General features: G+C 32.8%; 1 protein-coding gene across 5 annotated transcripts in view; it reads left to right on the top strand.

Annotated features, from left to right (window-relative positions):
- The window catches only part of LOC128187903 (helicase domino-like), a 200,057-nt gene that overhangs the window by 59,757 nt on the left and 112,469 nt on the right, over positions 1 to 27,831 (top strand). For all 5 annotated transcript variants that reach the window (XM_052858581.1, XM_052858583.1, XM_052858582.1 and 2 more), the window contains 7 exons: positions 3,206 to 3,342; positions 3,615 to 3,725; positions 11,831 to 12,082; positions 12,890 to 13,026; positions 13,129 to 13,315; positions 18,823 to 19,002; positions 24,957 to 25,035. In XM_052858581.1, coding sequence (XP_052714541.1) covers positions 3,206 to 3,342; positions 3,615 to 3,725; positions 11,831 to 12,082; positions 12,890 to 13,026; positions 13,129 to 13,315; positions 18,823 to 19,002; positions 24,957 to 25,035 — 1,083 coding nt within the window. The remainder of the gene's footprint in view (positions 1 to 3,205; positions 3,343 to 3,614; positions 3,726 to 11,830; positions 12,083 to 12,889; positions 13,027 to 13,128; positions 13,316 to 18,822; positions 19,003 to 24,956; positions 25,036 to 27,831) is intronic.

The raw sequence follows: 27,831 nt of genomic DNA, 5'->3' as shown, positions 1-27,831 counted from the left end.
AAATTAGAAAAATGTTGGCAGATATTGTAACACTGTTGTTCCAAGGGATGAAAGATATGGTATTAATTAATTTATTTGTCATACATTTGTTGAAGATGAACATCATTTTTTATTTGTATGTCCTCTTTATACACAACTTAGAAGTGAATATTGTTCACTTTTTAATAACACATGTATATCTTATAAAATTCTTGATCCAGCAGAATCCCACACTTCTGAGCATCTACTGGCGGCCATTTTTATACCCTTGTGTGTCTGTCTGTCCATCCGTCTGTCTGTCCGTCCATAACAAAAATTTCTGTCGCATTTATCTCAGCAACTATTTATCGCAGATGCTTGAAATTTTAACACACTATTTGTTTTGGCATACCATATTGTGGGATATATTTTTGTATCAATCGGACGTCAACTTCCTGTTAAATAATGACTTTGTTTATATTTTGCCAAATTTTTCAAACAAATTTTCGTCAAAGATTTCTCAGCAGCTATTTATTGGAGATGCTTGAAATTTTTACACAGTGTTTGTTAAGGCATGCCATATCGTGGGATATATTTTTGTACCAATCGGACGTCATCTTCCTGTTAAATGAGTACTTTGTTTATTTTAGCCAAAATTTTCAAACAAATTTTCCTCAAAGATTTCTCAGCAGCTATTTATCGCAGATGCTTGAAATTTTAACACACTATTTGTTTAGGCATGCCATATCGTGGGATATATTTCTGTACCAATCGGATGCCAGCTTTCTGTTAAATGTCGACTTTGCTTATTTTGCATATTCACATCAGAGCGAGGGTATCACTAGTGAGCATTGGCTCACAGATATCTTGTTGTTTATACATGTTAAGTAAACACTAAATTTTCCTATTCTCCAGAACCACTGGGCAAAATTAAACCAAACTTGGCACAAAGCAATCTTAGGCAAAGAGAATTCAAAGTTGTGAAAATTAAGGATCACCCCATTTACTAGGGGAGATAATTAGGAATTATTGAAAATTTACAAGAAATTTTCAAAAATCTTGAAAATCTCATAAACCGTTAGGCCAGGAAAGCTGAAACTTGTGTGGATGCATCCTCAGGTAGTGTAGATTGAAAGTAATGAAAATCATGACCCCCACGGGGGTAGGGTGGGGCCACAATGGGGGATCAAATTTTTACATTTGAATATATTGAGTAAATCTTTAAAAATCCTCACAGAAACCAATCAGCCAGGAAAGCTGAAACTTATGTGAAAGCATCCCCAGGTAGTGAAGATTTAAAGTTATAAAAATCATGATCCCCGGGGTAGGTTTGGGCCACAATGGGGGGTCAAATTTTTAGCTTACCGAGACGAAGTTTAGGGGAGCATATAAGCTTAAATCCCAGCGTCGGCGTCCAGACCTGGTTAAAGTTTTTGTTGCAGGTCCTGTGTCTAAGTTATTACTTGTCCTATCTTCACCAAACTTGCATGAATGATACATCTGGACCTACTTATGGACTTGAAAGACTTGGATGCTGAATCTGGGTTCTGAATTTCAGATGCTGGAGCAGGTTAAAGTTTTTGTTGCAGGTGCCCTTTGATAGCAATATCTAAGTTACTGCTGGTCCTAACTTCACCAAACTTGCATGGATGGTTAATCTTATGATACTGATGCACCACACAGGCTTGAATGCTGAATCTGAGCTATAGGTTTCAGAAGCTGGAAGAGGTTCAACAGGTGACTGCTTATGTAATGGGGAATACACTGGCAATATTAAACTTGTTTGGTGCAAGAAATAGTGTTGAGAGAGGATAAATGTTTCAATACATGGAAGTGAAACTAGATAAGAATAAGGTGTTTCTGATGGAGTAAATTTAGAATACACTCATACAACTTGCATAATACACTATATCGGCAGTACGTAGTATCAAGAATTATGGTTTCAAGAAATTGGGTAAAAATTTAGTCCTATGTACAACACGCACCCTGCACTTTTGATCAAATTTTGGCTGAAAAAAGTGTGTGTTATACACGCGACATAACGGTAATCATTCTTCGTCTTGTTAATTTTTAGTTGTATTGGATTTACTTCTAATTTGTGTGTAATTGTTTTGAATTATTCATATTAAGTTAAATATCAACCTTCTTAATTATAATTATCTGAATAAAATGCTTAATCATTCAAATAGACAGTATAGGTAAATATTTCTGTTTTATATATCATTAAATACAACTTACAAAAACAAAAATCTTATAAAATGTTTAAAATTGATAAATAAGGCCCCATAAAATAAATTTTTAGATTCTCATCCCCGGCCACCCGTCTAAAAATGGGCCACCTGATGCATTTTATTTTATTTTGAAAAATAATTGTGTGGAAAAAAATTTAGGTAAAAAATGGGGCTCGGTATACAAAAAATTCTAAAACATTTTGATGGCTACCTAAACATGTGGATTTCAGTCATGTTTCTTATCATAAGAATACAAATATTAATGTCTTCATGCATTAACAGTTAAGTCGAAATAAAATGGAATTAAAAGATTACAAGTGGGTTTGTGTACTCGCATTGGAATTAAAAACATAGAAAAATAGAGCAGTTGGTTATTTCTAGAACATAAATGGTGAAAAAGGTGGGTTTTTTTAATGAAAAAAATAATAAACAAAATCCTCCCACCCGCCCCATATTTTTTGCAAATCAGGATGAGAATCTAAATATTAATTTTATATGGCCTAATTCGCAATTATTTCAGTTTGTAAATATTGGTCATAATTCAGTCATTGATCTTTAACCTTTAATTATTTTAAATTTTGACCATAGAAATTTCTATGACCAGGTGAAAATTATTAATTGATATTATATTTTCCCAAAAAAGTACAAATTAGCTGTGAGGTAGGGTGGTACATTAAAATCAATTTTTTGATGGCATTGTCACTCCACTAATGCTTAGTAATAAAATTTAAAAAACCACCAGCCTGAACAAATTGATTTTAAATATTATTTGAATGTACTGAATAAAAATATGAGATCTAATTGTTTTAACAAACAGTCATGTAGCTACAGAACTGGAATTTATCATTGAAATTAATTTTTGACTTGTTCACATTGTTTTAAAATTAACTTAGGATCTTGAAGGGGAAAAGCTCTTAGAATATAAATTCAACCATTGAATTGAATTCTTGACTTTATTCTACCCTGATAAAAAAAGGAATTTATGTGTAACAACTGAGTAATTTGTGATTTGTTAGGTATATGGGGACCCCATTTGATTGTTGTTCCTACCAGTGTTATGTTGAACTGGGAAATGGAAATAAAAAAGTGGTGCCCTGCTTTCAAAATACTCACATACTATGGAACTCTAAAGGAAAGGAAACTGAAGAGACAGGTATGCTTATTGTTGAAGGGATGAATGTATTTTATGTGAAAATGGGGAAATTAAAGGCTATTTAGTTTTCTATAATCAAGTAGTTGAGAACCCCCTATATAATTGCTGTAATCATCCATTGAGTGCAGTATGCTGTATTCAATCAGAATGACAGAAACACAATTCTACCATGAAGCAGTGAGAAAAGTAACGCAAGTAAAAGTTTAATGTACAGTCATGTCCTATGCATGTTCATGCTTGTATGATGTCTCATGAGTTTTAATATTTTGTAGGGTTGGACCAAAACCAATGCCTTTCACATTTGTATAACATCTTACAAACTTGTTATACAGGACCATCAGTCTTTTAGAAGAAAAAAGTGGAAATATTTTATTTTGGATGAGGTAATTTATTCAAATATCAAAGAAAAATATATTTCTGAGACAATTACCACTGTTTCACTTAGTAATAAACAGCAATGTTAAAAAGTTCACCAGGATATGAAGTTGGTTGGCCACATGATCAAATCCTGTGAAGTCAAAGGGCTTCTCAATAGATTTGATCATGTACCAACCAACTTCATATCCCAGTGAACTTTTTATACCCCCACAAAAGAAGTTACAGGAAGTGAACATGAAAAAAATAATTGTTGCTTAATAAATTTTAAAAATGAGGTCTGTTACCTTTTTGTTTATTTCTATCAAGAGATTTTTTCAATTCAACACTCTCAGTGAAAGGTTTATGAAGGTAATCCATTATTCCCCAGCATGCATCTGTTCTCTGACGTAGATAAGCCACATTGCTGCTGGTGACTGGGTCAATGTTTGAACTAGGCCAGTGTTTATGTACAGAGTTGATAAAGGTTACGAAGAAGAAATATGCCTTGATGTGAAGAAAAATTTTGTGTACTGTCAAGAGAAGACAAGGATTTAGAACATTTCTATAAATGAACCTCAGATAACTATAATATAATTTATGATTTGTACAAAAATTGAATATAGATAAATTAATTTGTGAAATATAAGACCATCACATTCCAGATGTTTTTTACTACGGAGATGCATGTGGCAGTCAGTGTTTACATAAATAATATGCTGTTTTTAGATTTCAATTTAAATTGATATAAAATTGTAATTCCATTTTCTTTGTGGGGTTTCTTACCGTTACTTTTTATTTAAATGCCCTGGAAATTTTTCTGATTTGTTTTTTTTTTATACATAAGATCTTGATGATAGTACGCCGGTTCTGTTTATGCTGTCAGAAGAATAGCAGGACTAAGACACTTTTTAAAAGTCAGGATGCTGTGCAATGCACCTTGTGTGCTCATTTATGTAGCACACATAATGTTCAAACTCATAAACAAGAAATTCCCGAGTGCAAGAAAAAATAGGTCACAATAACACTGATCCACAGACATTCCATTCTAGTTACATGTCACATTAACTGCTGGTGGGAATGCATTATTCTGAGATCCAAAAACTTCCTCCATAAGCACTGTTTAAAATGACAACTCTTTACATTCCTTTCAAGTTTCCATTCACATTTTGATGATGGCATTTTATCTCTGTTACTAAACGTGTGTAAAAATGCAATGTGTCTCACTGACGGCAGCATCAGTACTGCCCTCTCTTAGATGCTTAGAGATAACCTAGCAGGGAGGTAATGATTTTAACAATATGGTAGCGCTCATGGATTGCAAGAATTAGTTATTCTAAGTGGTATATCCTTTTACTGAGGAAAGCTCTGTCTAAACGGTTTTCTGATATCATTATACACATCAAACAGACAAATTTGAGCCCTTGATAATTTTTTCATGTTCACTTCCTTTAAGGGGGATATATTGGTTTCACCCTGTCCGTTTGTCTTTAGACACAACTTTGTCCCCCCTATAAATTGTTTAACTACTGCATGGAACAGTCTAAAAACTTGTACATATATTTAATGATTTTATGACAGTATTCTATATATTGTTCACTGATGTTGAAAAGGGAGGTAATCCTTACAGACTTTATTAATTAATTTATAGTATTTAAACACTCGAAAATATATTTATATAAATACATCCAGATGGAGGATTTTTGCCTTTATGTCTTAACTAAATTTATTTTTTATAAGTATTCTATCAACTGACAATGCAAAATTTTTGTTTGTTAATGATAAATTCTTAATAGATAATAAGAACATCAAATACAAGTGTGGCTGAATTCATTTGTCCCAAGGGAGCCATTATCTGAGCCATGGTTTAGATGGAGCATGTGTATAGGGAAAATTGATAATCTGTAAAATGGGCAGTGGTTTTGGGGCTATTTTAAAATTGTTTCATGTAAACCAAAAGTTTCTATCATTATAAGGAAATAAATAATATCATTATTTAATAAAGAAGTTAGCTATTTTTAGAAGTTTTTTAAATTTATTAGTCAAGTAAATTGATTGAGTGATCCTATAGGGCATTAATTTAAATGAAATTCAAAATTAATCTGCATAAAATCTATATTAAATTTTGTTTGTGTTAAATTGACCGCCCTACTCAATATTTTAAAAAAATCTCCAGCAAAACAATAAGAAAAGTTGGTCTCATGTTATTGTACATACGTTTCTTAAGAGTTACAGAATCATAATTTGTTTTAAGGATTTTTTTTAATCAATAGTACCTAAATGTATGTGTGATCAATGATGGAATACCATAAATAACACAAATATATATATTTCTGTTATATATATGTATATATATATATATACAGGTAACTCTCGATGGCTCGAACTTCGATCGCTCGAAGTTCTTGATTGCTCGAAGTGAGTCTAGGGTCCCGATTTCTTCCCCTATATAACTAAGCAAATTTACTCTTGAACTCTTGATCTCTCGAAACCCTTGATCCCTCGAAGTCAAACTGCAGTCCCGTTATTCATGATACATAGTTTTTTACTCTCGATACCTCGAAGTCGCTGTGTATCTCCAAGCGCTATACCTAATTAACACCTACTTGGTCATCTAAATGGCTCCAGGCGTTAGACCCGGGACCTGTGTCACGGGTTGTTTATTCAGGCGAAACTTGTCCTGCAAGGTGATAATTGTTTGATGATTGACCATGCCGATACCTTATCTATACTTAACACAAACCGTTTTACGATAATTTGGAGACGCAATGAAAATGAGAAATTGAGACGTATTGATGGTATAATATTGAGCCTTGGTCAAATTTTAGAATTATAAAACTGTAAAAATTATGCTTGTCAGCATCATTGTCATTATAATGATTATTGCTGAACAAGTTCAAACAGCTGATGAAGGACACGTACAGTGGGAACAATGGGTGATCCTCAGTTATCTCATTTATGACATATCATCTCGCAGTCCAATAGTACTAAGCATTCTGGTTTTAATATGATGCATAAAATAAATAATTATTATGAATTTAATCAATATTTGTTTGTATTTCCTTTTTAAAACACCCAGTTCTGTATATTTAACTGAAAAGAAAATGTTGTTTTAGCACGTGCGTAAGGTTAGAACTAAATAAATGGCTTCATAACAACATTCGGTAAGACTTATTTTAAAACCCGTCGGTCAAGCCAGAAAATTCCGAACTCTTGAAAGGTCAAACTCTTGAAACCTCGAAGTATTTGCTCGGTCCCATGGACTTTGAGCTATCGAGAGTTACCTGTGTGTGTGTGTGTGTGTGTGTGTGTGTGTGTATATATATCTATATATATATATATATATATATATATATATATATATATACAGAGGGTTCCACTTAATCTGATCGCGGTTAATGTGATAATTCGGTTAATCTGATATAAAATCAAAACACCGATCCATTTCCTATATAAGCCTTTGTAATTTCTACTGATAATCTGATTGAAAAAAATGTCATTTTCGGTTAATCTGATACGATTTCTGTCGGCCGATCAAATAACAATGAAAGTTTTAACACCTCTTCCACCATGTTTACACCTCGTGTATAACATCTCACTGTGTAAACAGCTTGGCACGTGCCTTAAACTTGCAAATAACGGTGCTTCAGGGGATTAGTCACAGCTCAACGCACACAGATGGTCAGCTGGTCGATAGATGAAAGATACCGACATCGATAGTTCAGCCCACCCTATATTCCTTTGTTTAATTAGTTGACACCCCTTTTGTGTACACAGTAACTCTTTACAGGGCATTAGTTTCACTTCAACACACACGGGTGGCTCACTTCTTCGTAAGATGAAAGCTACCGACATCGATAGTTGTTCCGGATGACCGCACACAGGAATGACCTTACCTGTATACACATTTTACTGTTTTTTCATATACCAATTGCCTGTGTTAATTTCATGCTAGGCTTGCACCATTAAGAATTATTTAAACATGTAATTTCTGAATCAAAAGTGCTTGGGAACATGTGACATCGAGGAAATTCTGATTACTCTCAATTTTACATCGGAGTAGAAAACTTAATGAATAAAATTCAAATAATTTGTTATCATGCATAATTAATTATTTAAGAGCATTCTACTATACCAGAAAAAGAATTAAAATAAATTGTCCAGGTGAAAAGAGGGAATGTTCAGACAAGTAGCCCTTATCACTTCCTGTTAAAATGGCCGCCACTCTAAAACCATCGTAATGAACAGTGAAGAAGGGAAACATTTTTTTTTTAGCATTTACAAACAAAATAACGACTAAAATGCTATTTCGTTGCTAATGCAAGGTAAATTATTTCATTTCAAACTATTGACAAACAGATTATATCATTTTGTTAATAAATTATGTATTGAAACAAGTTGTATTTTATTCTATACCAAAATTAAAGAGCACAAAAACGCTAAATTGGTTAATATGATATTCGGTTAATCTGATAATTTTTCTCTGACAAATTGACTATCAGATTAAGCGGAACCCTCTGTATATATATATATATATATATATATATATATATATATATATATATATATATATATATATATATATATATATATATATATATATAAAGCACTGAATAGAATCAACAACACTAGGCATCTTTAAAGTGTCGGATCTAATATATAGATACTAAGCCAGTAAACTGAATATAAAAAGCACTAAAAATGGCTAACGACACGAACAATAGAAATTGGCAATATATATATATATATATATATATTTCTGTTAAGTGGAGGTTATTTTGACTTTAAAAAAAACTGTTCAGGTTTGTACTCTTCAAATTAACTTCAACTTGACGCCATTGTGGCCCTTCAGGCCTTTTGTGGGTTTTTTTTTCAGGTGAGCAATGTGGCCCAAGGGCCTCTTGTTACCAATGTAAATCAAGTTTCTTGTGATGTGTTTGCAATGACTAGACTCATGAAACCTCGAAAATATTTTTCACACACAAATGAATATTTACAGTATTTGAGATATTCTTGTTAATGAGGTAAAAAAAGGTGTACAATTTTATCTTTTCTGTTCATCATAAACTGAGATTGATAGCATAGCTTTTGATTATGGAAAGACTATGTGAGAAATTCTCAAAAAGGAAATGTAAAGAAATTAGTTTGTGTACAATTTGATATGTTGTGCTCAATTAATTCTACTTTATACATACATTTTCACGGGAGTGTGTATCAGGCTTGGGGCGAAATACATTGTAAAGTAATGCATTGCATTACCATTACTTCTAGCTGCAGGACTGTAGCTCCCAGTTGGAAAAAATTTTGGATGGATGCATTAGCGGGTTATGTAAAAATTTTCTGCACTGATCGCTACCTTCATAACTAGCTGCAATAATGTATCCCTCTCAGATTTTTATATCTGATGTTTACTGGAGAGGGCTACAATTCCATAGGATCTCCGTAATTGTGCAAAATTAATCTTTTAATGCGACTGACTTTGGTCTGAAAAAATCGATTTTATATTTGACCTCCTTTAAATAAAATGATTATTTAATCCAGGTTGAACAAACTAACCGTATATAAATCAAAAGCAGATAAATCACATCAGCATGTTTACCAGTCGTCTTTTTCAGCAGCCATGACAGTTCTCGCGTGATTTTATGGGATTTACGCTTGGAGTTTTGATGGGCTTGATAACGTGAATGTCAGTGTAGGAAATCGATCTTGCATCGTTCTATCACTATAATATCATTTAAGGAAATGGTATACAGTGGGGCCTCAGATATCTGGACGCCAGATAACCGGACCCTTCAGTTTACGGACGATTTTATTTGGGAACATACTTTTTTATACGTTATTTTGTATCATTTATCCGGAATTCCGCGTTCCGGATCCGGACGGTCTGTTTTTACCACAAAATACTGATTTACTACTAATCTTGCATCATTTAACCGGACGGTAAAATTTGATGATACCCTACTCAGTACAAAAGATTACCCCAGTCAATTAAGTTTCACACCTTTTTTACGTGCTAGACCCTCATGAGTAGCTTGTATAAACACACCGACTTCCCAAATCACTTTCAAAAATTGGAAAATTGCGAACAACAGTGTATCACACACATATCACACTTAGACACAAAGAATATAGATAGATTTGGTTATCATTATTGTCTGGTTAATATTTCATGACAAAATAATAAAATAAAGCAGAGTTCTTTATATCTAAAAACGTTCATAACAACAGAGAACTTTAGTATGTGCTGCTATATGGTGTAAATGGCAAAAAAACTAGTATCAACACTGGGAGCCATTGTATACAAATACATTATCATTTATGACAACAATAGACATATTTCAGATAACCGGACGCTTCACCTATCCGGACGATTGGACTTGGGAACGAAAGCGTCCGGTTAACTGAGGCTCCACTGTATAATGGAAAATTCATATTTACCGCGTTAATTATGTTTATAATAGGGGAATTCCTATATTCAGTTCATGATCCGCTCCTGAATTCTTATTGGCTGTCCAAAAATAAGACCAGTCAAGGTCAGTAAACATGGTAGACAAATTCAACTTGTGTTGTTGACATACACGAAAAATAACTGATATATGGACTATACTTGATATTTTTGGATTAATTTATGCCATAGATATCTACAATGTTTGATTTCAGGTAAGAAATGCAAATGTTATTGTCATTTATATACAATTTGAGACGAAATCGTTGCGGGAGTGAATCACTCCTGCACTTGCACCATTACGGAGATCCTATGGAGTTGTAGCCCTCTCCCAAAAAAAAAAAAAAAAAATCGGGAGAGGGCTACATTATTGCAGCTATTCATAACCTGAATCATCAAAGAAATATTTTATTGTTTATATCAACATCTTTAATTTAGCTAATTAATAAATTGATTATGAAAAGTAAGTAAAATTCACTAAATTACTGTAAATGTCCTTAAGTGCGTTAGCTAAAAGAAACGGCCAAATCGTCACATGTGAGACTTTGAGTCCGACATCATCATGGTTATTTCGTGCAGTTTGTTATTCTTCTTAGGTCACTGTAGGTTTTGACGAATCGATAAACAGGGCTTGTCAATTTTAGTCCTGTCAGTTTCTTGTCAGCTTCAGCCGCTGTAGATTTCGACCAATTGATAAACAGATCGTATGGATTTCAGTCTGGCTGTTATGAATTAACGATAAGTTTCCGTAAGAAATAAAGGGAATAATACTTGGTGCGTGTATGTGTGCAGGGTTGCAAATAACATTTTCAAAACCAGGGGCCATGTGGGCTCCCAACTTTTCAAGTTATACAAGCCCACGCTAATTGATAGGGGCCCACTGATATTTACAATGAAATTAGTTTATAATGTTTAATATTTACATGTAGAATTAGAATTATAAGGTGCCATTATTAATTTGAATTAGATCCAATTTATTAAATTCAGTTCTCTTTGTATTCATACATTTTATAGATAAGATGTTTTGTAATTATTAGCTAAATGACAAAAAAAATTAGTCCCTGTATTTCTGTGTATTTTTGAGGTATTAGTCCAACCTTTTGACCCAGTTACAACCGTCATATAAAGGATCTTATTTTTTTTAAGATAACTGTAAACAAACGGTTTTATGATTATTTTACCATTAATATGGCAGAATTATTAAGTAATTACAAATTAACCTAGTTAATTAATATAGTAATATCAACACTAAAAGTAATAAACATCGGTTGCACAGTATGTGGTTGTATCACCTGTATTTATAACCCCTAAAGATAAGACAAGATTACAACGGGTTAACTGATGCTGTGAAAACGTCCTCTGAATTAGTTATTTATCATTTGATTGCCTTTGGGGTTAACAATTGTAAACTCATAATACAGGGCGACTTTAACTTCTTTTAGGGGGAAAATTTCAACAAAGTTGCCGATCAAAAAGTGACTTTCGCCTAAGTTGGTCCTTGATTACCAAAAAAATTTATACTCGCCATGTGGTCAACTAAATCTTTAAGAAATAGTTGTCCACAGTAAAAATAACTTGCATTTGCGAGTGGGTGAGTGGTTATTTGCAACCCTGGTGTGTGTGTGTGTGTGTATATATATAGTTGATTTTATTATGTGTACATTTTGAGAAATTTTTCTTGTTTTGCAGGCTCAGAATATCAAAAACTTTAAATCCCAAAGATGGCAAACTCTACTGAACTTCCAAAGTCAGAGAAGGCTGCTTTTGACTGGAACTCCTCTCCAGAATAGTTTGATGGAGTTGTGGTCTCTCATGCACTTCCTTATGCCACATGTCTTTCAGTCTCACAAAGAATTTAAAGAATGGTTTGCTAACCCTCTCACAGGAATGATAGAAGGAAGTCATGAATATAACGAAAATCTTATCAAACGACTCCATAAGGTAGCTATAATATGGATTACCATAAGTATTTATTATACCCCCGCTCCGAAGGAGAGGGGGGTACCGGTATACTGTTTTACCCTTGTGTGTCTGTCCGTCCGTAACAAAAACTTCTGTCGCATTTATCTCAGCAACTATTTATCGCAGATGCTTGAAATTTTTACACAGTATTTGTATTGGCATGCTATATCGTGGAATATTTTTTTACCAATCAGATGTCGACTTCCTGTTAAATGATGACTTTGCTTATTTTTTAACCAAAATTTTCAAAAAAAATTTTCGTCAAAGATTTCTCAGCAACTATTTATCGCAGATGCATGAAATTTTTACAATATTTGTATAGGCATGCCATATCGTGGGATATATTTTTGTACCAATCAGACGTCAACTTCCTGTTTAATGAGTACTTTGTTTATTTTTAGCCAAAATTTTCAAACAAATTTCCGTCAAAGATTTCTCAGCAACTATTTATCGCAGATGCTTGAAATTTTAACACACTATTTGTTTTGGCATGCCATATTGTGGGATATATTTTTGTATCAATAGGACGTCAACTTCCTGTTAAAGAATGACTGTTTATTTTTAGCCAAAATTTTCAAACAAATTTTTATCGTGGGATATATTTTTGTACCAATCTTCTGTTACATGTCGATTTTGCTTATTCACATCAGAGTGGGGGTATCTACATGTATTTTACTACATTGTCCAGATATTTTGTATTATGACTCGTTTAGGCTAATTTTATTATGCCTATTGTTCCTTTAGGTGAGCAATGTGGCCTCTTGTTAATCAAATGTATATTTACAGGTATTGAGACCATTCCTGTTGCGAAGATTGAAGCAAGATGTGGAAAAACAAATGCCTAAGAAATATGAACATGTTGTTATGTGTCATCTTTCTAAGAGACAGAGATACTTGTATGATGATTTTATGTCTCAGACCAAGTAAGTAATGAAACATATTCCTGTACATCTAAGCATGCTTAGTAAAAGAACAGAGAAGGTTTGTAGGACACTATTTTACTTTTGGCTGGTTTTGTTTTTCAGAACTAAAGAAACTTTGGCAACTGGACATTTCATGAGTGTCATAAACATTTTGATGCAATTAAGGAAAGTCTGTAACCATCCCAGTCTTTTTGATCCTAGACCAATTGTATCGCCATTTAAAACAGAAGGCATAAACTACTGTGTTCCATCTTTGGTGCTGAATTGCTTGAATTACAATCCATTTAAGGTAATTTTAAAACTCTTTTTTTTTTTTTTTAAATTGAGTTACTATATTATGCACCTTTGAAAAGCAAAATGAATGACTGTTTCTATGTACAGTACTCACTGTGCTCAATTTTTTTGTATTCATTTAAACAATAAAATGCTTTCTTTGGCGATTCATTCGGGATATGAAGGTAGCGACATTGCAGAAAAAATTCATAACCCGCTTAAATCATCAAAGAAAATTTTTATTGTTTATATTAACATCTTTCTTTTAATGTATTAATAAATTGATTATGAGAGGTAAGTAAAATTCACTAAATTACTGTTAACATACATAAGTATGTTAGCTAAAAGAAACTGCCAAATTGTCTCCTGTGAGACCTTGAGTCTAAGTCATCATGATTATTTCTAGCAGTCCGTGACATTTCATAGGTTGCTGTAGGTTTAGACCAATTGATAAACAGGGCTTGTCAATTTCAGACCTGTCAATTTCTTCTCAGTTTCAGCCGCTGTAGATTTGGACCAATCGATAAACGGGGCATGTAGATTTCAGTCTGGCTGTTTCTATAGAGCTATGAATTAACTATAAGTTTTCATAAGAAATAGAGGTAATAATACTTGGTAGATGTAAATATAAACAAATATCTTGACAGCCATATCTGTGCTGTAAGTGAATATAACATAACTATTATGGACTTCATTGCACAGTGGATATATGGTTATCACAAGCTCGGTCGATATTACTTTCTGTGCCTGAGGTTGATATCACTTGACAGGGGTCCATATTATACATATATTACATGGCATTGAGGGCGACATACCAGAATATTTGCCCCGAGGTGGCAGGAAAGACCTGGAGTGTTATGTCGCCCGATGCCGAAGGCTGTCATCTTAACGAGAAAACTTATTCAAAAATGGTATATAACCACATATTGACCTACAATGAATCCATAATTGTATAATTATTTCATGATATTCTATGTACTAATTAATGATGAGATATATTGTTTTGTTGAACTGAAATCAGAATATCAAGATAGATAATCCTCTATAAAATTTATTTTTATAAAAAAATGAATTCTCCAAACATCATAGAGCAACAACAAGTGATTATGATAACAAATAAACCATTTAATAACAAAAGTAATATTTCTATACATTGAGTTAAAACCAAGTAGTATTGCAACCTCAAATTAAGTACATCATATTATATAGACAATATTTTTCATTGTTTTCATTGGCTGAAAGTACATCATGTGACATTCGTTCTTTTACGATATCGACGCAAATGTTCATTTGAGGATATTGATATTGCATGACTCGACAGTATTAACAAATATGTTTTGTAAAGACAAGTTACCAATGGAAAATATTAAAGATAATAATGCGCTAAAAGCTCTTCAATCTTTTTATCTCTAATTTCTTATTTTTGTTGTTTGAAAACTGTTATTGAACTCTACTACATCTTAACTTTATGCATCATCAAGAGGCAGATGATTTCATAGTAAGCTGTTCAGCGAGATCAGCCTCTTGCTTTTTCAGTGTGCATGATTGATGATGGTTTTGTAATTATGTTATATGTTAATAGTGATTATTAAAATAGGAATAGCTTGAATTCGTAATTAATGCAAGTTTGTAAATCTCGGTTTAATCCTATGCATACAATATACAGTAACACTGAGTGGCCAAAAGTATTGCAACAAATATAGCTGACTATAACATGAGCTGTTATTGTCATTCTTTGAGTATTTGATATATCAGTACTTTCATCAGCAAGAATGGATATATATGGTGATTCTCTACATTTTCTATTCAGTTCACAATCAGCAACAAAGTTCAAGGCATCTAACAATTCATTAGCAGTGTAATATGACTGGTATTTTATTAGGTCACCTGAGTCACTCAGGTGACCTATTGCAATTGGTCTTCGTCCGTCGTCGTGCGTCTGTGCGTCGTGCGTTAACAATTTTACATTTTTAACTTCTTCTTGAAAACTACCAGGCCAATCGTTATCATTTTTGGTGTGAAGCATTTCTATGGTAAGAAGAATCTAAATTGTGAAATTCATGGCTCTACCACCCTTGGGGTGCCATGGGCGGGGCCAAATATGCAAAAAAAGCCAAATTTTCAAAAATCTTCTTCTCTACTCCCACGCATGTGAGGAAAAAACCAGTGGCATGGTTATGATGTCCATGAAGCCCTCTACCAAAATTGTGAAATTTATGGGCCCAGGGTCAGGGGTTCTGGCTCTAGGGTGGGGCCAATATGGCCATATAGTAAAAATGTATTAAATCTTAGAAAATCTTCTTCTTTACTACCATATATATTTTTAAAAAACTAAATGCATGATTATGATATCCATGAAGCCCTCTACCTAAATTGTGAAAAGTATGACCCCTGGGTCAGGGGTTCAGGATCTAGGGTGGGGCCAATACTGCCAAATAGTAAAAATGTATTAAATCTTAGAAAATCTTCTTCTCTTCTCCCATATATATTTGTTAAAAACTAAATGCATGATTATGATGTCCATGAGGCCCTCTATTAACATTATGAAATTCATGACCCCTGGGTCAGGGGTTCAGGCTCTGGGGTGGGGCCAATGTGGCCAAATAGTAAAAATGTATTAAATCTTAGAAAATCTTCTTCTTTACTTCCATATATATAAAAACTAAATGCATGGTTATGATGTCTAACAGGCCCTCTACCAAAATTGTAAAATTCATGACCCCTTTGTTAGGTGTTCAGGCTCGGGGGGGGGGGGGGGGGGGGGGGGGGGGGGGGGGGGCAATATGGCCATATAGTAAAACTGTTTTAAATCTTAAAAAATCTTCTTCTCTACTCCCACACATGTGGGCAAAAAACTGAATACATGGTTATGATATCCACAATCTCCTTTACCTAAATTGTAAAATTCATGGCCCCTTGGTCAGGGGTTCAGGACATGAAAGGGGAGGGGGGGCAATATGGCAATAAAGTGTTAATGCATATAATTTTCTTCTCTATTCTCTCACATCTGTATTAAAAAAACTGACTAATAATTATGTTTACCAGGAAGTCCTCTACTGAAATTTTAATTTTCATGTCCCCTTAAGGATGGGTTTTGACTCTAGGACAGGGCCAAAATGGATGTATAGATGTTAATGCTTTTAACATTAAAAAATTATCTTCTTTACTCTCACACACCTGAAAGGAAAACTGAATTCATGATTTTTTAGACCAGATCTTAGTTTTTCACCAAAATTATAGGTTTCACAGTTCTTTTTGAAATGTGGTGGTCATTACAAATTTATAATTTTTCTACTCCAGTATGAAACCTAATTAATTAGATGCATATATGAGGCTCCGTGACAAGTTTGTGTATGGGATGTATGCTACTCAGGTGACCGTTAAGGCCAATTGGCCTCTTGTTCGATTATCATTACATACTAGATCTAATCCATAAATTGATCCTCGCCCTCATGAACCCTTTTCATTGCTTTCTGCATGTCTGCTTTTAAATTTACACTTTGAAAACATGCTATATGATCAGACGTTGATTCGTGTCTATTCATAGACGACGTACGAAACATTATACAGCCCTCAGTAAAGGAGTTTGTTTTACCTCCTTTAAAGCATTTCTTTTCAAAACATTTTTTTTTTTTTTAGATATAACCATGGCCATATTTTTGTCCATTCGAGTTGAATTTGCGTTTAGGTGCATCAGTGTCACCGTCAGCGTCTCCATTCTGTTGATTCACTATTTCAGCTGGCTGTTCCCCTGTATCTGATGACTCATTTTCTACTGATTTGTTTATGTTACCGGTAAATGAAAATTGTAGAGGAGTTTGTCCTTTCTCGGGACAAGGAATTTTTTTTAGGGGGCATGCTGCTTACTACATTTAGACTTCCTGAGCATTATATGTCAAATTGATGGTATTAACCAATCAAAAAACACTTTACTGTTTGATTAGATACGAAAGAAAACAAAGTCATGATTACGCTTTGCTGTACGATATTTGACTGCTAACACCGATCATTAAAGCATAATAGCGAAAGAGATTCAAAGCATTTATGGGAGAAAGCTCAAAGTTAAAAAGTGTGTACAGTAATAGTATAATGATATAATGATAGTGTTCGCCAGGACGGCGCAACATTTTTAACATCAATGCGCCATTATTTTATTTAATGCGACTATAGCCCAGAGCGCGTGCTTATCCCAATCACAGCGTATAACGAATTCGTAATAATAACTATAGCAAATTCATTATAGACATGTTTTATTTCACCAGGCTATAATTTTTGCTAATTGGGGCTTATAATAAAAGTGCATTACTTTGATACCTTTAATAATAGGATTGCGAGTCGAAAAATTGAAATGAAAATAAATTCATTCAAACTATTATGTTAAATGGTAGTGCAAACTTCTGTAAACTGTAAAGAAATATGTTATAAAAGTGTTAAATTTCGTTCTTATTCACCTCTATGGAACTCAAAATCAGTTCGCTATATCCGTAAATTCGTTACATCCAAATTCGTTATAGCCGTAAAATTTTGCAAAGATTTGTTAATAATTTTATCATGACATAAAAAAAAATTTATATCCGAGAATTCACTATAACTGTGTTCGTACTAAATGAGTTTAACCGATTTTGAACCCCCTCTCCAATAGGTATTGGAAATAGGAGATGGGTTCATTATATAGCGGCCATATTATTTTGAACCCCTATCTTCTATGGGAACTGGGAAAAGGTGGGGGTTTAATATATCATAGCCATAATATTTTAAACCCCTCATCCAATAGCATTAAAAATTAGAGGGGGGTTCAATATATTGCGGACATATTATTTTGACCCCCTTCTCCAAAGGGAATAAGAAACAGGAGGGGGGTTCATTTTATAGCAGCCATAGTAATTTGAACCCCCTCTCCAAAGGGGGTTCATTATATTGCGGCTCTGATATTTTGGAACCCTCTCTCAAATGGGGATTGGAAATAGGAGGGGAGTTTATTATATCGTGGCCATAATATTTTGAACCCCCTCTCCAATGAAAATTGGAAATAGGAGAGGGTTCACTATATCGCAGCCATAATATTTTGAACCCCATCTCCAGTGGGAATTTGAAACAGGAAGGTTATTCAATATATTGCGGCCAAAATATTTTGAACCCTCTTCCCAATAGCAATGAAATTAGTAGGGGGGATGGTCATTATATCACGGCCATAATATTTTGAACCCCTATCTTCTATGAAAATTGGAATAGGAGGGGGTTCAATATGTCATAGCCATGATATTTTGAACCCCCTCTACAATAGCAATAAAAATTGGAGGGGGGTTCAATATATCGCGGTCATAATATATTGAACCCGGGGTTCAAAATTTTAAAGGGGGTTCAATTGAACACCGGGAATGACCTTGTCTCTGAATTTTTCAGAGAATTCTGGTTAAAATAACAAGAGTGTGTTTGAAATGCCATTTCTTGTTGCATTACAAGGTGTAAACTAAATTCGATTTAATATTCAAAAAAAGGTTTTCACATTTCTTTTCTGAGCAGGAAATTGATTTACATTCTCTGTATCCATGTTTGGCTGAAATGGAGTTGAATCTACCAGCATTTGTGGCACATAGGGTGAAAAAGTTGCAGATTAAGAAAACATTGATTGAAGAGATACATAGTCAACCTGAGGATTATTCAAGACCTCCATGTGGCAAACTTAAACAAGTTGTCCTCAAGGTAATAACTTTAGTTCAATATTTTAGTTATCCCCTCGCACAACTTGTTGCAAAGGGGATATAGCATCGCTGCTGTGTGCGTGTGTATATGTATGTGTGTCTTCTTCAGCTTGCAAGCAAGATTTAAGAAAACCCTACCACGGATATTTATTAAACTTCGTACACTTATTTGGCATGGTAAAAAGACATATCCTATCAATTTTCAAGTCAGTTAGTTAAATACTTTCTAATGTATCATTAAAATAACACAATTTTAACAGAAATTTTATGTACGACTTGACAATAACTACTTAAGCTTCACAACTGTGAAACTAAAGTGGAAGTAAGCAGTTCAAATCAACAACTACATATTTTTGAGTCGGCTCTTTCACGAAGGGAGCCCTTGTTATCATAGCCGTTTCTGCAAATTTTTTGCACTATGTTACTTACACGCGAAAGAAAATAGTGCATGCATTAACAGCTGTTGTTTGTGTAATTGCTAATTCAAAGGGTTTGAACAATCTCATCTTAATTTACACATATATTTTTAAGGTTTTTCGAAATAGAAGTTATAGAAATGAAACAAATCGAAGTAATTTTTGTTAGATAACTTACACAGAGCAAACCTTGTTCTGTTCTAATGAATATAACCATTTGAATAGTTCCTAATGGAGATGTGCATAAAATCTATTTTTAGAAAAACCCATTTGAGCTCGTGAAGCGAGAAGACCCTTGCCATCATCGCCACTCTTGAAGTGGTTTTTGAGCACAAACATGAAATGATACTGCTCTATATATTCTTTAGACTGGTCCTCTGTCTATATTGTATATCTATTGTATATTGCGCACATCAGACAGGCATTGCCAGTCTTCGTCTTTGAAATAGGCTGGTTCTCCCTCTCTATCGTACGGAATACGTGTATCGCTCAAGCACATTGAAATATCAATAGAACGTGTTAACAAAATGTTTAAAGTATGTTTTTACAAGTTATAACATCCAATTTACCTCTCAGATAATCTTTTTTAATTTAAATATGTGAATAAGATAACATTGGTGAGATTGAATATCTTGTTTCAAGAAAGACCTGTCTAACTCCACGTTATTACCATGTGACTTAGAAGTTTAAAATAGCGTGTGTGTTTACAGAAGATTTTCCACACCCCTGCGAATGTTATTGTCATTTAAATTTTAGACCACGTGGTTTTATTTGACTCTTTCAGTTTTGCAGTAAAAATCGTGCCTCGTGTTTATAGTCTATTTTATAGAATCTAGGTACTTGTTGTCAAATATAAATTCTAGACGTATATTGATTTTAAACTTTATTTTCATTAATTGGTGGATAAAATGTGTTCTAGAAATAAATGTGACAATACAAAAAATAGGTTTTTTTCTGCTGTTGCAACAATTACATTCGTAAAAGAGATCCTCCCTACGAATTAATTTTCGATCCGCGCCTGACCTAGTAATAACATCAATAGTGAAAGAGACTATACTATTTTATGCAGAATGTTCCTTGAAAATGGCTCGATATACTAAGTTTTTATGTAAAACATTCACCCATTATTTTTTATGGCGTCGAGCGAAGCTCGAAAGCCATCTAGGGATCGTACGTCCGGAAGTTACATTTTTAGGAGCCAAACAACTCAAATGAGTGCAAAGTTTTCGTATGTGTTTGAAGAAAAATAGATGACATACTTCAATTTCGAGCAAAACTGTACGTCAACAAAACAAGTTTGCAGATTCGAATGGTTGCCGTCTTTAAAAATGTTCACATTTTATTGAAAACAATATGTCTCGGTTTCAGCGGATGAATACACTAGCACCGAGACACATGCGATAGCTGGGCTTACATACTCAATTTGGTTATGAAATGTACTAGCCTGCAAAATAGATTATTTTGTATCCATATTGAAAATTGACAATGCACAAATGTTTGATCTTGTAGAAACAAAACTTCCTAATCGAGCGATAAGTACATCTACAACCAAAAGTTATTTTAAACCAACTAGTGAACTACTTTCACTTTGTAAACAACGTGAATGGGTGCTTTCTTTTATCTATCCCTGATCTTTTCGGCCCGTGTCATTTGGACCCTTGTAAATTTTAGATGAAATTGATAATAAGAGACAGAAGGGTTATCAGCAGTATACAATATATAGAATTAAACAAAATAATAATTTTAATATTTATTTCCATATAAATAGAGAAAAAAAATCTAAAAAAATTTTAACTCCCAAGATATTTTTATAAACTTATATTTTCAATTGAAATTCAAAACTTTTTAAGAATTAGGTGAGCAAATTTGTAATGAATTGTAATTTTATTAGTTATGTGATAAATAACATTTTCTAATTTTTTTTTAAAGTTAACTGATGTATTTTTTTTTTTTTCATTTTTTTTTTTATTTTCGATAATTTATGAAAAAAATACCAGCTTTTGAACTTGGTCATTTTTTGGCAAAATATTGCATAAAGGGGAATCCTCATTGTACAGATAAGTCCTCCTACAGTTTTCAAAATAGGAAGTTCTTCTTTTGCAGATCAATTATACATATATCAGAGGTATGCATATTGCTAGGATTTTGATTTTCGATAATTTATGGAAAAAAATACCAGCTTTTGAACTTGGTCATTTTTGGCAAAATATTGCATTTAGGGTACCCTCATTGTACGGATAACTCCGCCTACAGTTCTCAAGATAGGAAAATTTTTCTTTTGCAGATCAGTTATACATATACCAGAGGTGTGCTTATTGCTAGGATTTTGGTTAGGCGAGAGAAATTTAATTTTTAGTTTTACGGATCCGCCGACCCAATTTTTCCGATTTTGTAAAAAAAAAAATAATGAAAAAAAATTCGTATCTTCGGAAATTTTTCCGGAATTTTCAAGTTTGACCGATCTTGGTTTTAAAATTACTTTATTTTATTTGAAATCTGCAAGACGTTTGACAAAGGGAGCTTTTAAAATCAAGTGTAAGCGTCTCTATAACATGGAGTATTTAAGATGGAGGTCAGCCATGCATGGTTTGGCTTAAAAGTTTTTATGAAAAGCAAAGAAAATATGTCATCCTGAACAAGTTTAGTAAGGTTAATACCAATGATCTTGAAACAAACACAAAGTACACAATGGATAGTGGACAAATTAAACTTAATATTATAAGTTCAAGCAAATAATATGTAATTTTGATTAATAAAAGTTTGCCCCCAGTTTTTTATTTTTTTTATTTTCCCTCCTCCAACCCAAATTTTTTACAACAAAATCCGTAAAACTAAAAATTAAATTTCTCTCGCCTTACTGATAATTTATGAAAAAAATACCAGCTTTTGAATTTAGTCATTTTTTGGCAAAATATTGCATATAACGTACCCTCATTGTACGGATAACTCCTCTTACAGTTTTCAAGATAAGAAGTTGTTCTTTTGCAAATCAATTATACATATATCAGAGGTGTGCATATTGCTAGGATTTTGATTACATGTACTGATAAATGAAAAAAATACCAGCTTTTGAATTTAGTCAATTTTTAGCAAAATATTGCATATAGGGTAACCTCAGTGTACGGATAACTATTCCTACAGTTTTATAGATAAAAAGTTGTTCTTTTGCAGATTAATTGTACATGTAACAGAGGTGTGCATATTTCTAGGATTTTTATTTCTGATTATTTATGAAAAAATACCAGCTTTTGAACTAAGTCTTTTTTAGCAAAATATTGCATATTGAGTACTTTATTCCACTGGATATGGGTTGACATGGATTATGGATACAGTTCGCATATAAAAAGAAAACCCGGTTAGCTGTCACATTGACAGCTTTTCACTTGTTTAAAAAATTATTTAGGTTTTTACTCTTCAAATTAACTTTAACTCGACGCCATTGTGGCCCTTCAGGCCTTTGATTTTTAAAGTATAGTATTGCACACCACAAGCATCAGACATGGCTATGATTTTATTTAGCAACCCAATGTTTATATTTTCAACCACTCTACACGTGGTTGAACACGAACGATAACTCTGTTCTAAATATCATCGTTAAATTTAATTAAACGCTAGATGGTGAAATAAGACATACATCTTAAAAGATGTTCATGTTTTAAAATAAATCAAAGTAGGACATGATATGAACATTGACCAGTACTTACGTATTTTGAGAATATTGTCCGAACACTTATACTTCCGCTCGAAATTTCACAGGAACTGAACCAATCTCGGTAAAGTCTCGTGAACTTTCATTCGAGCACCTCTGGATTTATTACATACTTAGCAACGATAAAGAAAACATTCCGAACACATTCGCAGGGGTGTTCCAGTGCAGCGCGGAATAATAAAACATAATCGTAATAACTTTATGTACATTATTGTGATAAAGGAAGATTCTCATGTAATATTCGACGATCGTTTTCGTCATGTTCAATGTTCATTATAAGAACTAGGTAATATAAACTGGTAAATAAACTGGCGTGAATGTCGCGTAAAATTCAGATTTGTATTCAGCATAAAAAATGGGAAACGACTTGATGTTCAATCAACAGTTAAAAAACATCAAGCATGAGGAAGTGCAATAGGTTTTCAAGATTTAAATAGACTTTCAACGTTCTGTTCAAATAGACGTAAAATTTTTGATGTTTTATGTTGCATTTGTTTATCTGTGAAAAGCCATCGTTTATAGTATTTATCTAAAACAGAAAATGAACTGAGGTATAACTTGTTATTTCGATTGTTTTAGAATTTTGTCATATCAGAGAAGCTTACTATGAGAGCAACATTTTTATTAACCCACAGCTACAGTCGGCCTGTGTTAAATTAAAAAGTTGGCGCCCCAGAAATTACGCTAGTTTTGTACAAACGAAAAAATTTTAAAAGTAAATAAAAGTTGGAAGTAATATTAAGTAGCTTTCGAAGAAATATAATTTTTAGAATGTAGAATAACGTGGATAAATTTCGATGCCAAACATATTTACTGCTAATCTTTGCGCTTGATAACATATTGTATGGATATGAAATATTTAGTCTAGATTTATATAGAAGACAATGTGTGTCTTATTGCAAATTTAGTACGAAAATATTATAATAAACCCTCATAACACAAAAACCGGGTATGCATTCAATTTGAATTCATGATCAGCTTCAATCTTGATATGAAAACATGAAAGAGTATTTTGTAGTGAATGACAGCCAAAATGTGGAACTATCATGAACCATGAATCAATGTACATCTAATACTTCACAAACTTAAAATTTTATAATGTACAACTTAGCGAAAATCTGAACGATTCTTAGCTCACTGAGACGAAGTAGGGGGAAAGCTTATGCTATATCGTCGGCTTTCGGACCTGATGAAAGTTTTGGGTGTATGTCCTACAATATTGTATCATATGATATGGTACAATATTATATATAACAAAATTAAATATCACATTATACAATATGTTATTGTATCATATGAAATTAAATGACTATTATGCCAAACCACCCTACTTTTTACAATATTTTAGTAAAGATCATTAACTATGAATATCATATAATATGATAAAGGTGGTCTCATAAATGTGATGTCTGCCACTATGAGCTCTATAATTGCTGATTACCTATTTTTAATTTATTTACAAAAAACAGAAAAGAAATTATATTTATTACTAACAATGTAGTGAGAAAAAATGTCCATCAAAATATTGACAGCATGTTGGATTTAGACCTAGTAAAGGGAAGAAAAAAACTTTTTGCAGTAGGGTTTAGTACAATTTGGTCTCCTCAATTACATTTGCATGACTATATTCCTAAATAATGCATCCCCCACAAAATAATTCATGTCGCGAGGGGATGCTCCCCTTAGTGGTGCCCTTGTTAAATATTTTTCTTGAAGATTTTGCACATACATGTTTATTCTGGATTTGTTTCTTTCATGTCAGTCCAGTACATACAGCTATGAATCAGATGGCATTTTGTCATTTTGTTGATTATAAATTTGTGATTTAAGACTGGAAGAGCTTCTCCCTCTGCTACTGGAAGATCAAGTCCTGATTCACCTGTTCAAACTGGCCTAAAGACCGAAACAGGTAAATAAAATCAAACGAAGCAATTGATAAGGGAAAAAAATCAGGTATTTATCAAGTACGAGTACTGTTCATGGGTGTTCAGCTCACCTGAGCTGAAAGCTTGTGAGCTTTTTAGATCACCTGAGTCACTCAGATGACCTATTGCCAATGGTCTTCGTCCGTAGTCGTGCGTTAACATTTTTTATGGCCCCCTTTGAAGAAGGGAGGGTATATTGTTTTGCTGCTGTCGGTCGGTCGGTCAGTCCACCAGTGAATAGTTTCTGTTCATTTTCTTCGCAGAGATTGCACACATGGAAGTAATGAATTTTCCAATTATGAAATTCAATCTATTCATTTAACAAATTTTTCCAAAGAGGGGTCCCTACACAATTCGCCTCAGTTTAAATCAGCCAGTACCAAAATTTCATGCTCCCAAATTTACTTTTTTGCGTACTGCGTCTTCAAAACCCAACTTGGTACAAAGCATCATTATGGAAAGGGGGTTGTAAATTGTTATACCCCCGCAAACGAAGTTTAGGGGGGTATATTGGTTTCACCCTGTCCGTCTGTCTGTCTGTAGACGCAACTTTGTCCCCCCTATAGAATTTTTTATTACTGCATGGAACAGTTTGAAAATTTGTACATATGTTGAACACCATCTGAAGATGTGCACCTGCAATTTTTTTTTTAAGATCAGACAAGATTTAATGATTTTATGACAGTTATCATTTTCCTTATTCTATGTATTGTACACTAATGTTGAAAAGTAAGGGAGGTAATCCTTACAGATTTTATTAATTAATTAATAGAAAACACTCTGAAATATATTTAAATAAATACATCCAGATGGAGTTTTTTGTCTTTATGTCTTAATTAATAAATAAAAATTATTTTTTATAAGTGTTCTATCAACGGACAATGCAAAGTTTTTGTCTGTCAATGATAAATTCTTAGGAGCTAATAAGAACATCAAAGACAAGTGTGGCTGAATTCATTTGTCCCAAGGGAGCCATTATCTGAGCCATGGTTCAGATGGAGCATGTGTTTAGGGGAAATTGATAATCTGTAAAATGGGTGATGGTTTTGGAGCTATTTTAAAACTGTTTCATGTAAACCAAAAGTGTCTATCATTATAAGGAAATTAATAATATCATTATTAATAAAGAAGTTAAACTATTTTTAGAAGTTGTTTAAATTTATTAGTCAACTAAATTGATGAAGTGACCCTATTGGGCATTAATTTAAATGAAATTCAAAATCACTGATATGATTGTAGTGTTTTGGCAATTTTAAAATTGTTTGTAATATTAAATTTTCTTTTTTTCATATTTTTACATAGTATGGTAAGGCCAGCATTTTTTAAAATTTCGATTTACAAACCCGCCGACCCTATTTTTTAAAAATTCAAATAAAAATAAAAGGACCTGAACTAGCTATTTATTTTATTTTTTCCTCCGACCCGAAGTTTTCTTTCTGGTAAAAATAAAAATAAATGTTGATGCAATCACGTATGTGTAGTCTGAATTATTGTTGTTCATGCATTGATTTAATAAAAAGACCAAGTTCTTTCCGATCAAGTCACAGGCACTAGAAGTCACAAAAAACCACCAAAGGGCCTACTCCTGTTTGCTTTCGTCCAACCCTACAATTTACGACCCTATTAAGTTTTGTGATCGGCAACTTAGCCAGAATTTCCTCAATAAAGAGAAGTTGAAGTCTTTTTCTATCACAATTCTGTAAATTAAAAAAAAAACCTCATTGACAAGAAAATGATAAGTTACTTTTAAAAAAAAACATTTTTGCAAAATAAATTCTAGAATAATCATAATTTAACCGTTTGGAAATAGATCCTCTACATAACGGTTGTAAGTGGGTCATAGGGTTGGACTAATAACCCTAAACACACTGAACACAGGTCTTATGACTGAAGGAAAGAGAATAATTTTATTTGTCATTAAGGTTAAAGCTAACAAAATAACGAAACATTTCCTTTATTAAAGGTATAGTTACATAAATAAATAAAATTTTAAAAGTTATTTAGTCTTTTTTAAATAAAAAAACTTGTTTGATTTTTTACTGACATTTATGGACATGCTTCTAATCCAATTTATTTTCAGTAACAATATTTTAAATTTTGAATTTGTGAATAGCATTGTTAATTTAATCAAATAAATTATTTCTCAAACTTCTTCCTATTTTTCTGCAAGGAAGAAGTGAAAACTCCCTTATTTTTTTTTTTGGTCTTAATGTATATGTACAGTATGTACTTGTATTTAAAAAAAAAAAACCTTCGTTTTTATACATGCATGTACAATATATCAACACAAATTTTCAGTGCCCATGGATAAAATATGTTATGATAAGAACATCACCAACAACCAAAATTACTTAGATATTTTTAAAAAATGGCAGCTCCTAGACACATGTTCTTATTTTAAAAATAAAAAAATATTGTTGAAAAATTGTTTTATTTTCATTTTTTTTTCTTGACGGACAAATTTTTCAATTTTATTTTTATTTTTTTTCCCTCCTCCTCACCAAATAATTTGAAAAATATTTCGTAAATCTAAAAATAAAAAAATGCTGGCCTAATAATGGTAATGTTTTGGGAGTTTATTAAATTTAACAAGCTCATCAAAGAAAATCATAGTGCTATGGGATCAATTTTCTGATATGGAGTTCCATTGTGCCAAAGGAGAAAGTGAGGAAAATTTGAAACAAATAATTGCATCTGTCAAGACTCTTATTAGAAAGATATTGAAAGTTTTATCAACAGAAGAGCATTGCTTTGCAACCGGTATTTCTATTCACTGCAAA

Source organism: Crassostrea angulata, chromosome 6, assembly GCF_025612915.1.
Source record: "Crassostrea angulata isolate pt1a10 chromosome 6, ASM2561291v2, whole genome shotgun sequence".
In the NCBI taxonomy this organism is placed as follows: domain Eukaryota; kingdom Metazoa; phylum Mollusca; class Bivalvia; order Ostreida; family Ostreidae; genus Magallana; species Magallana angulata.
The sequence above is the reverse complement of the archived record's forward strand: the minus strand, read 5'-3'. Positions and strand labels throughout refer to the sequence as shown.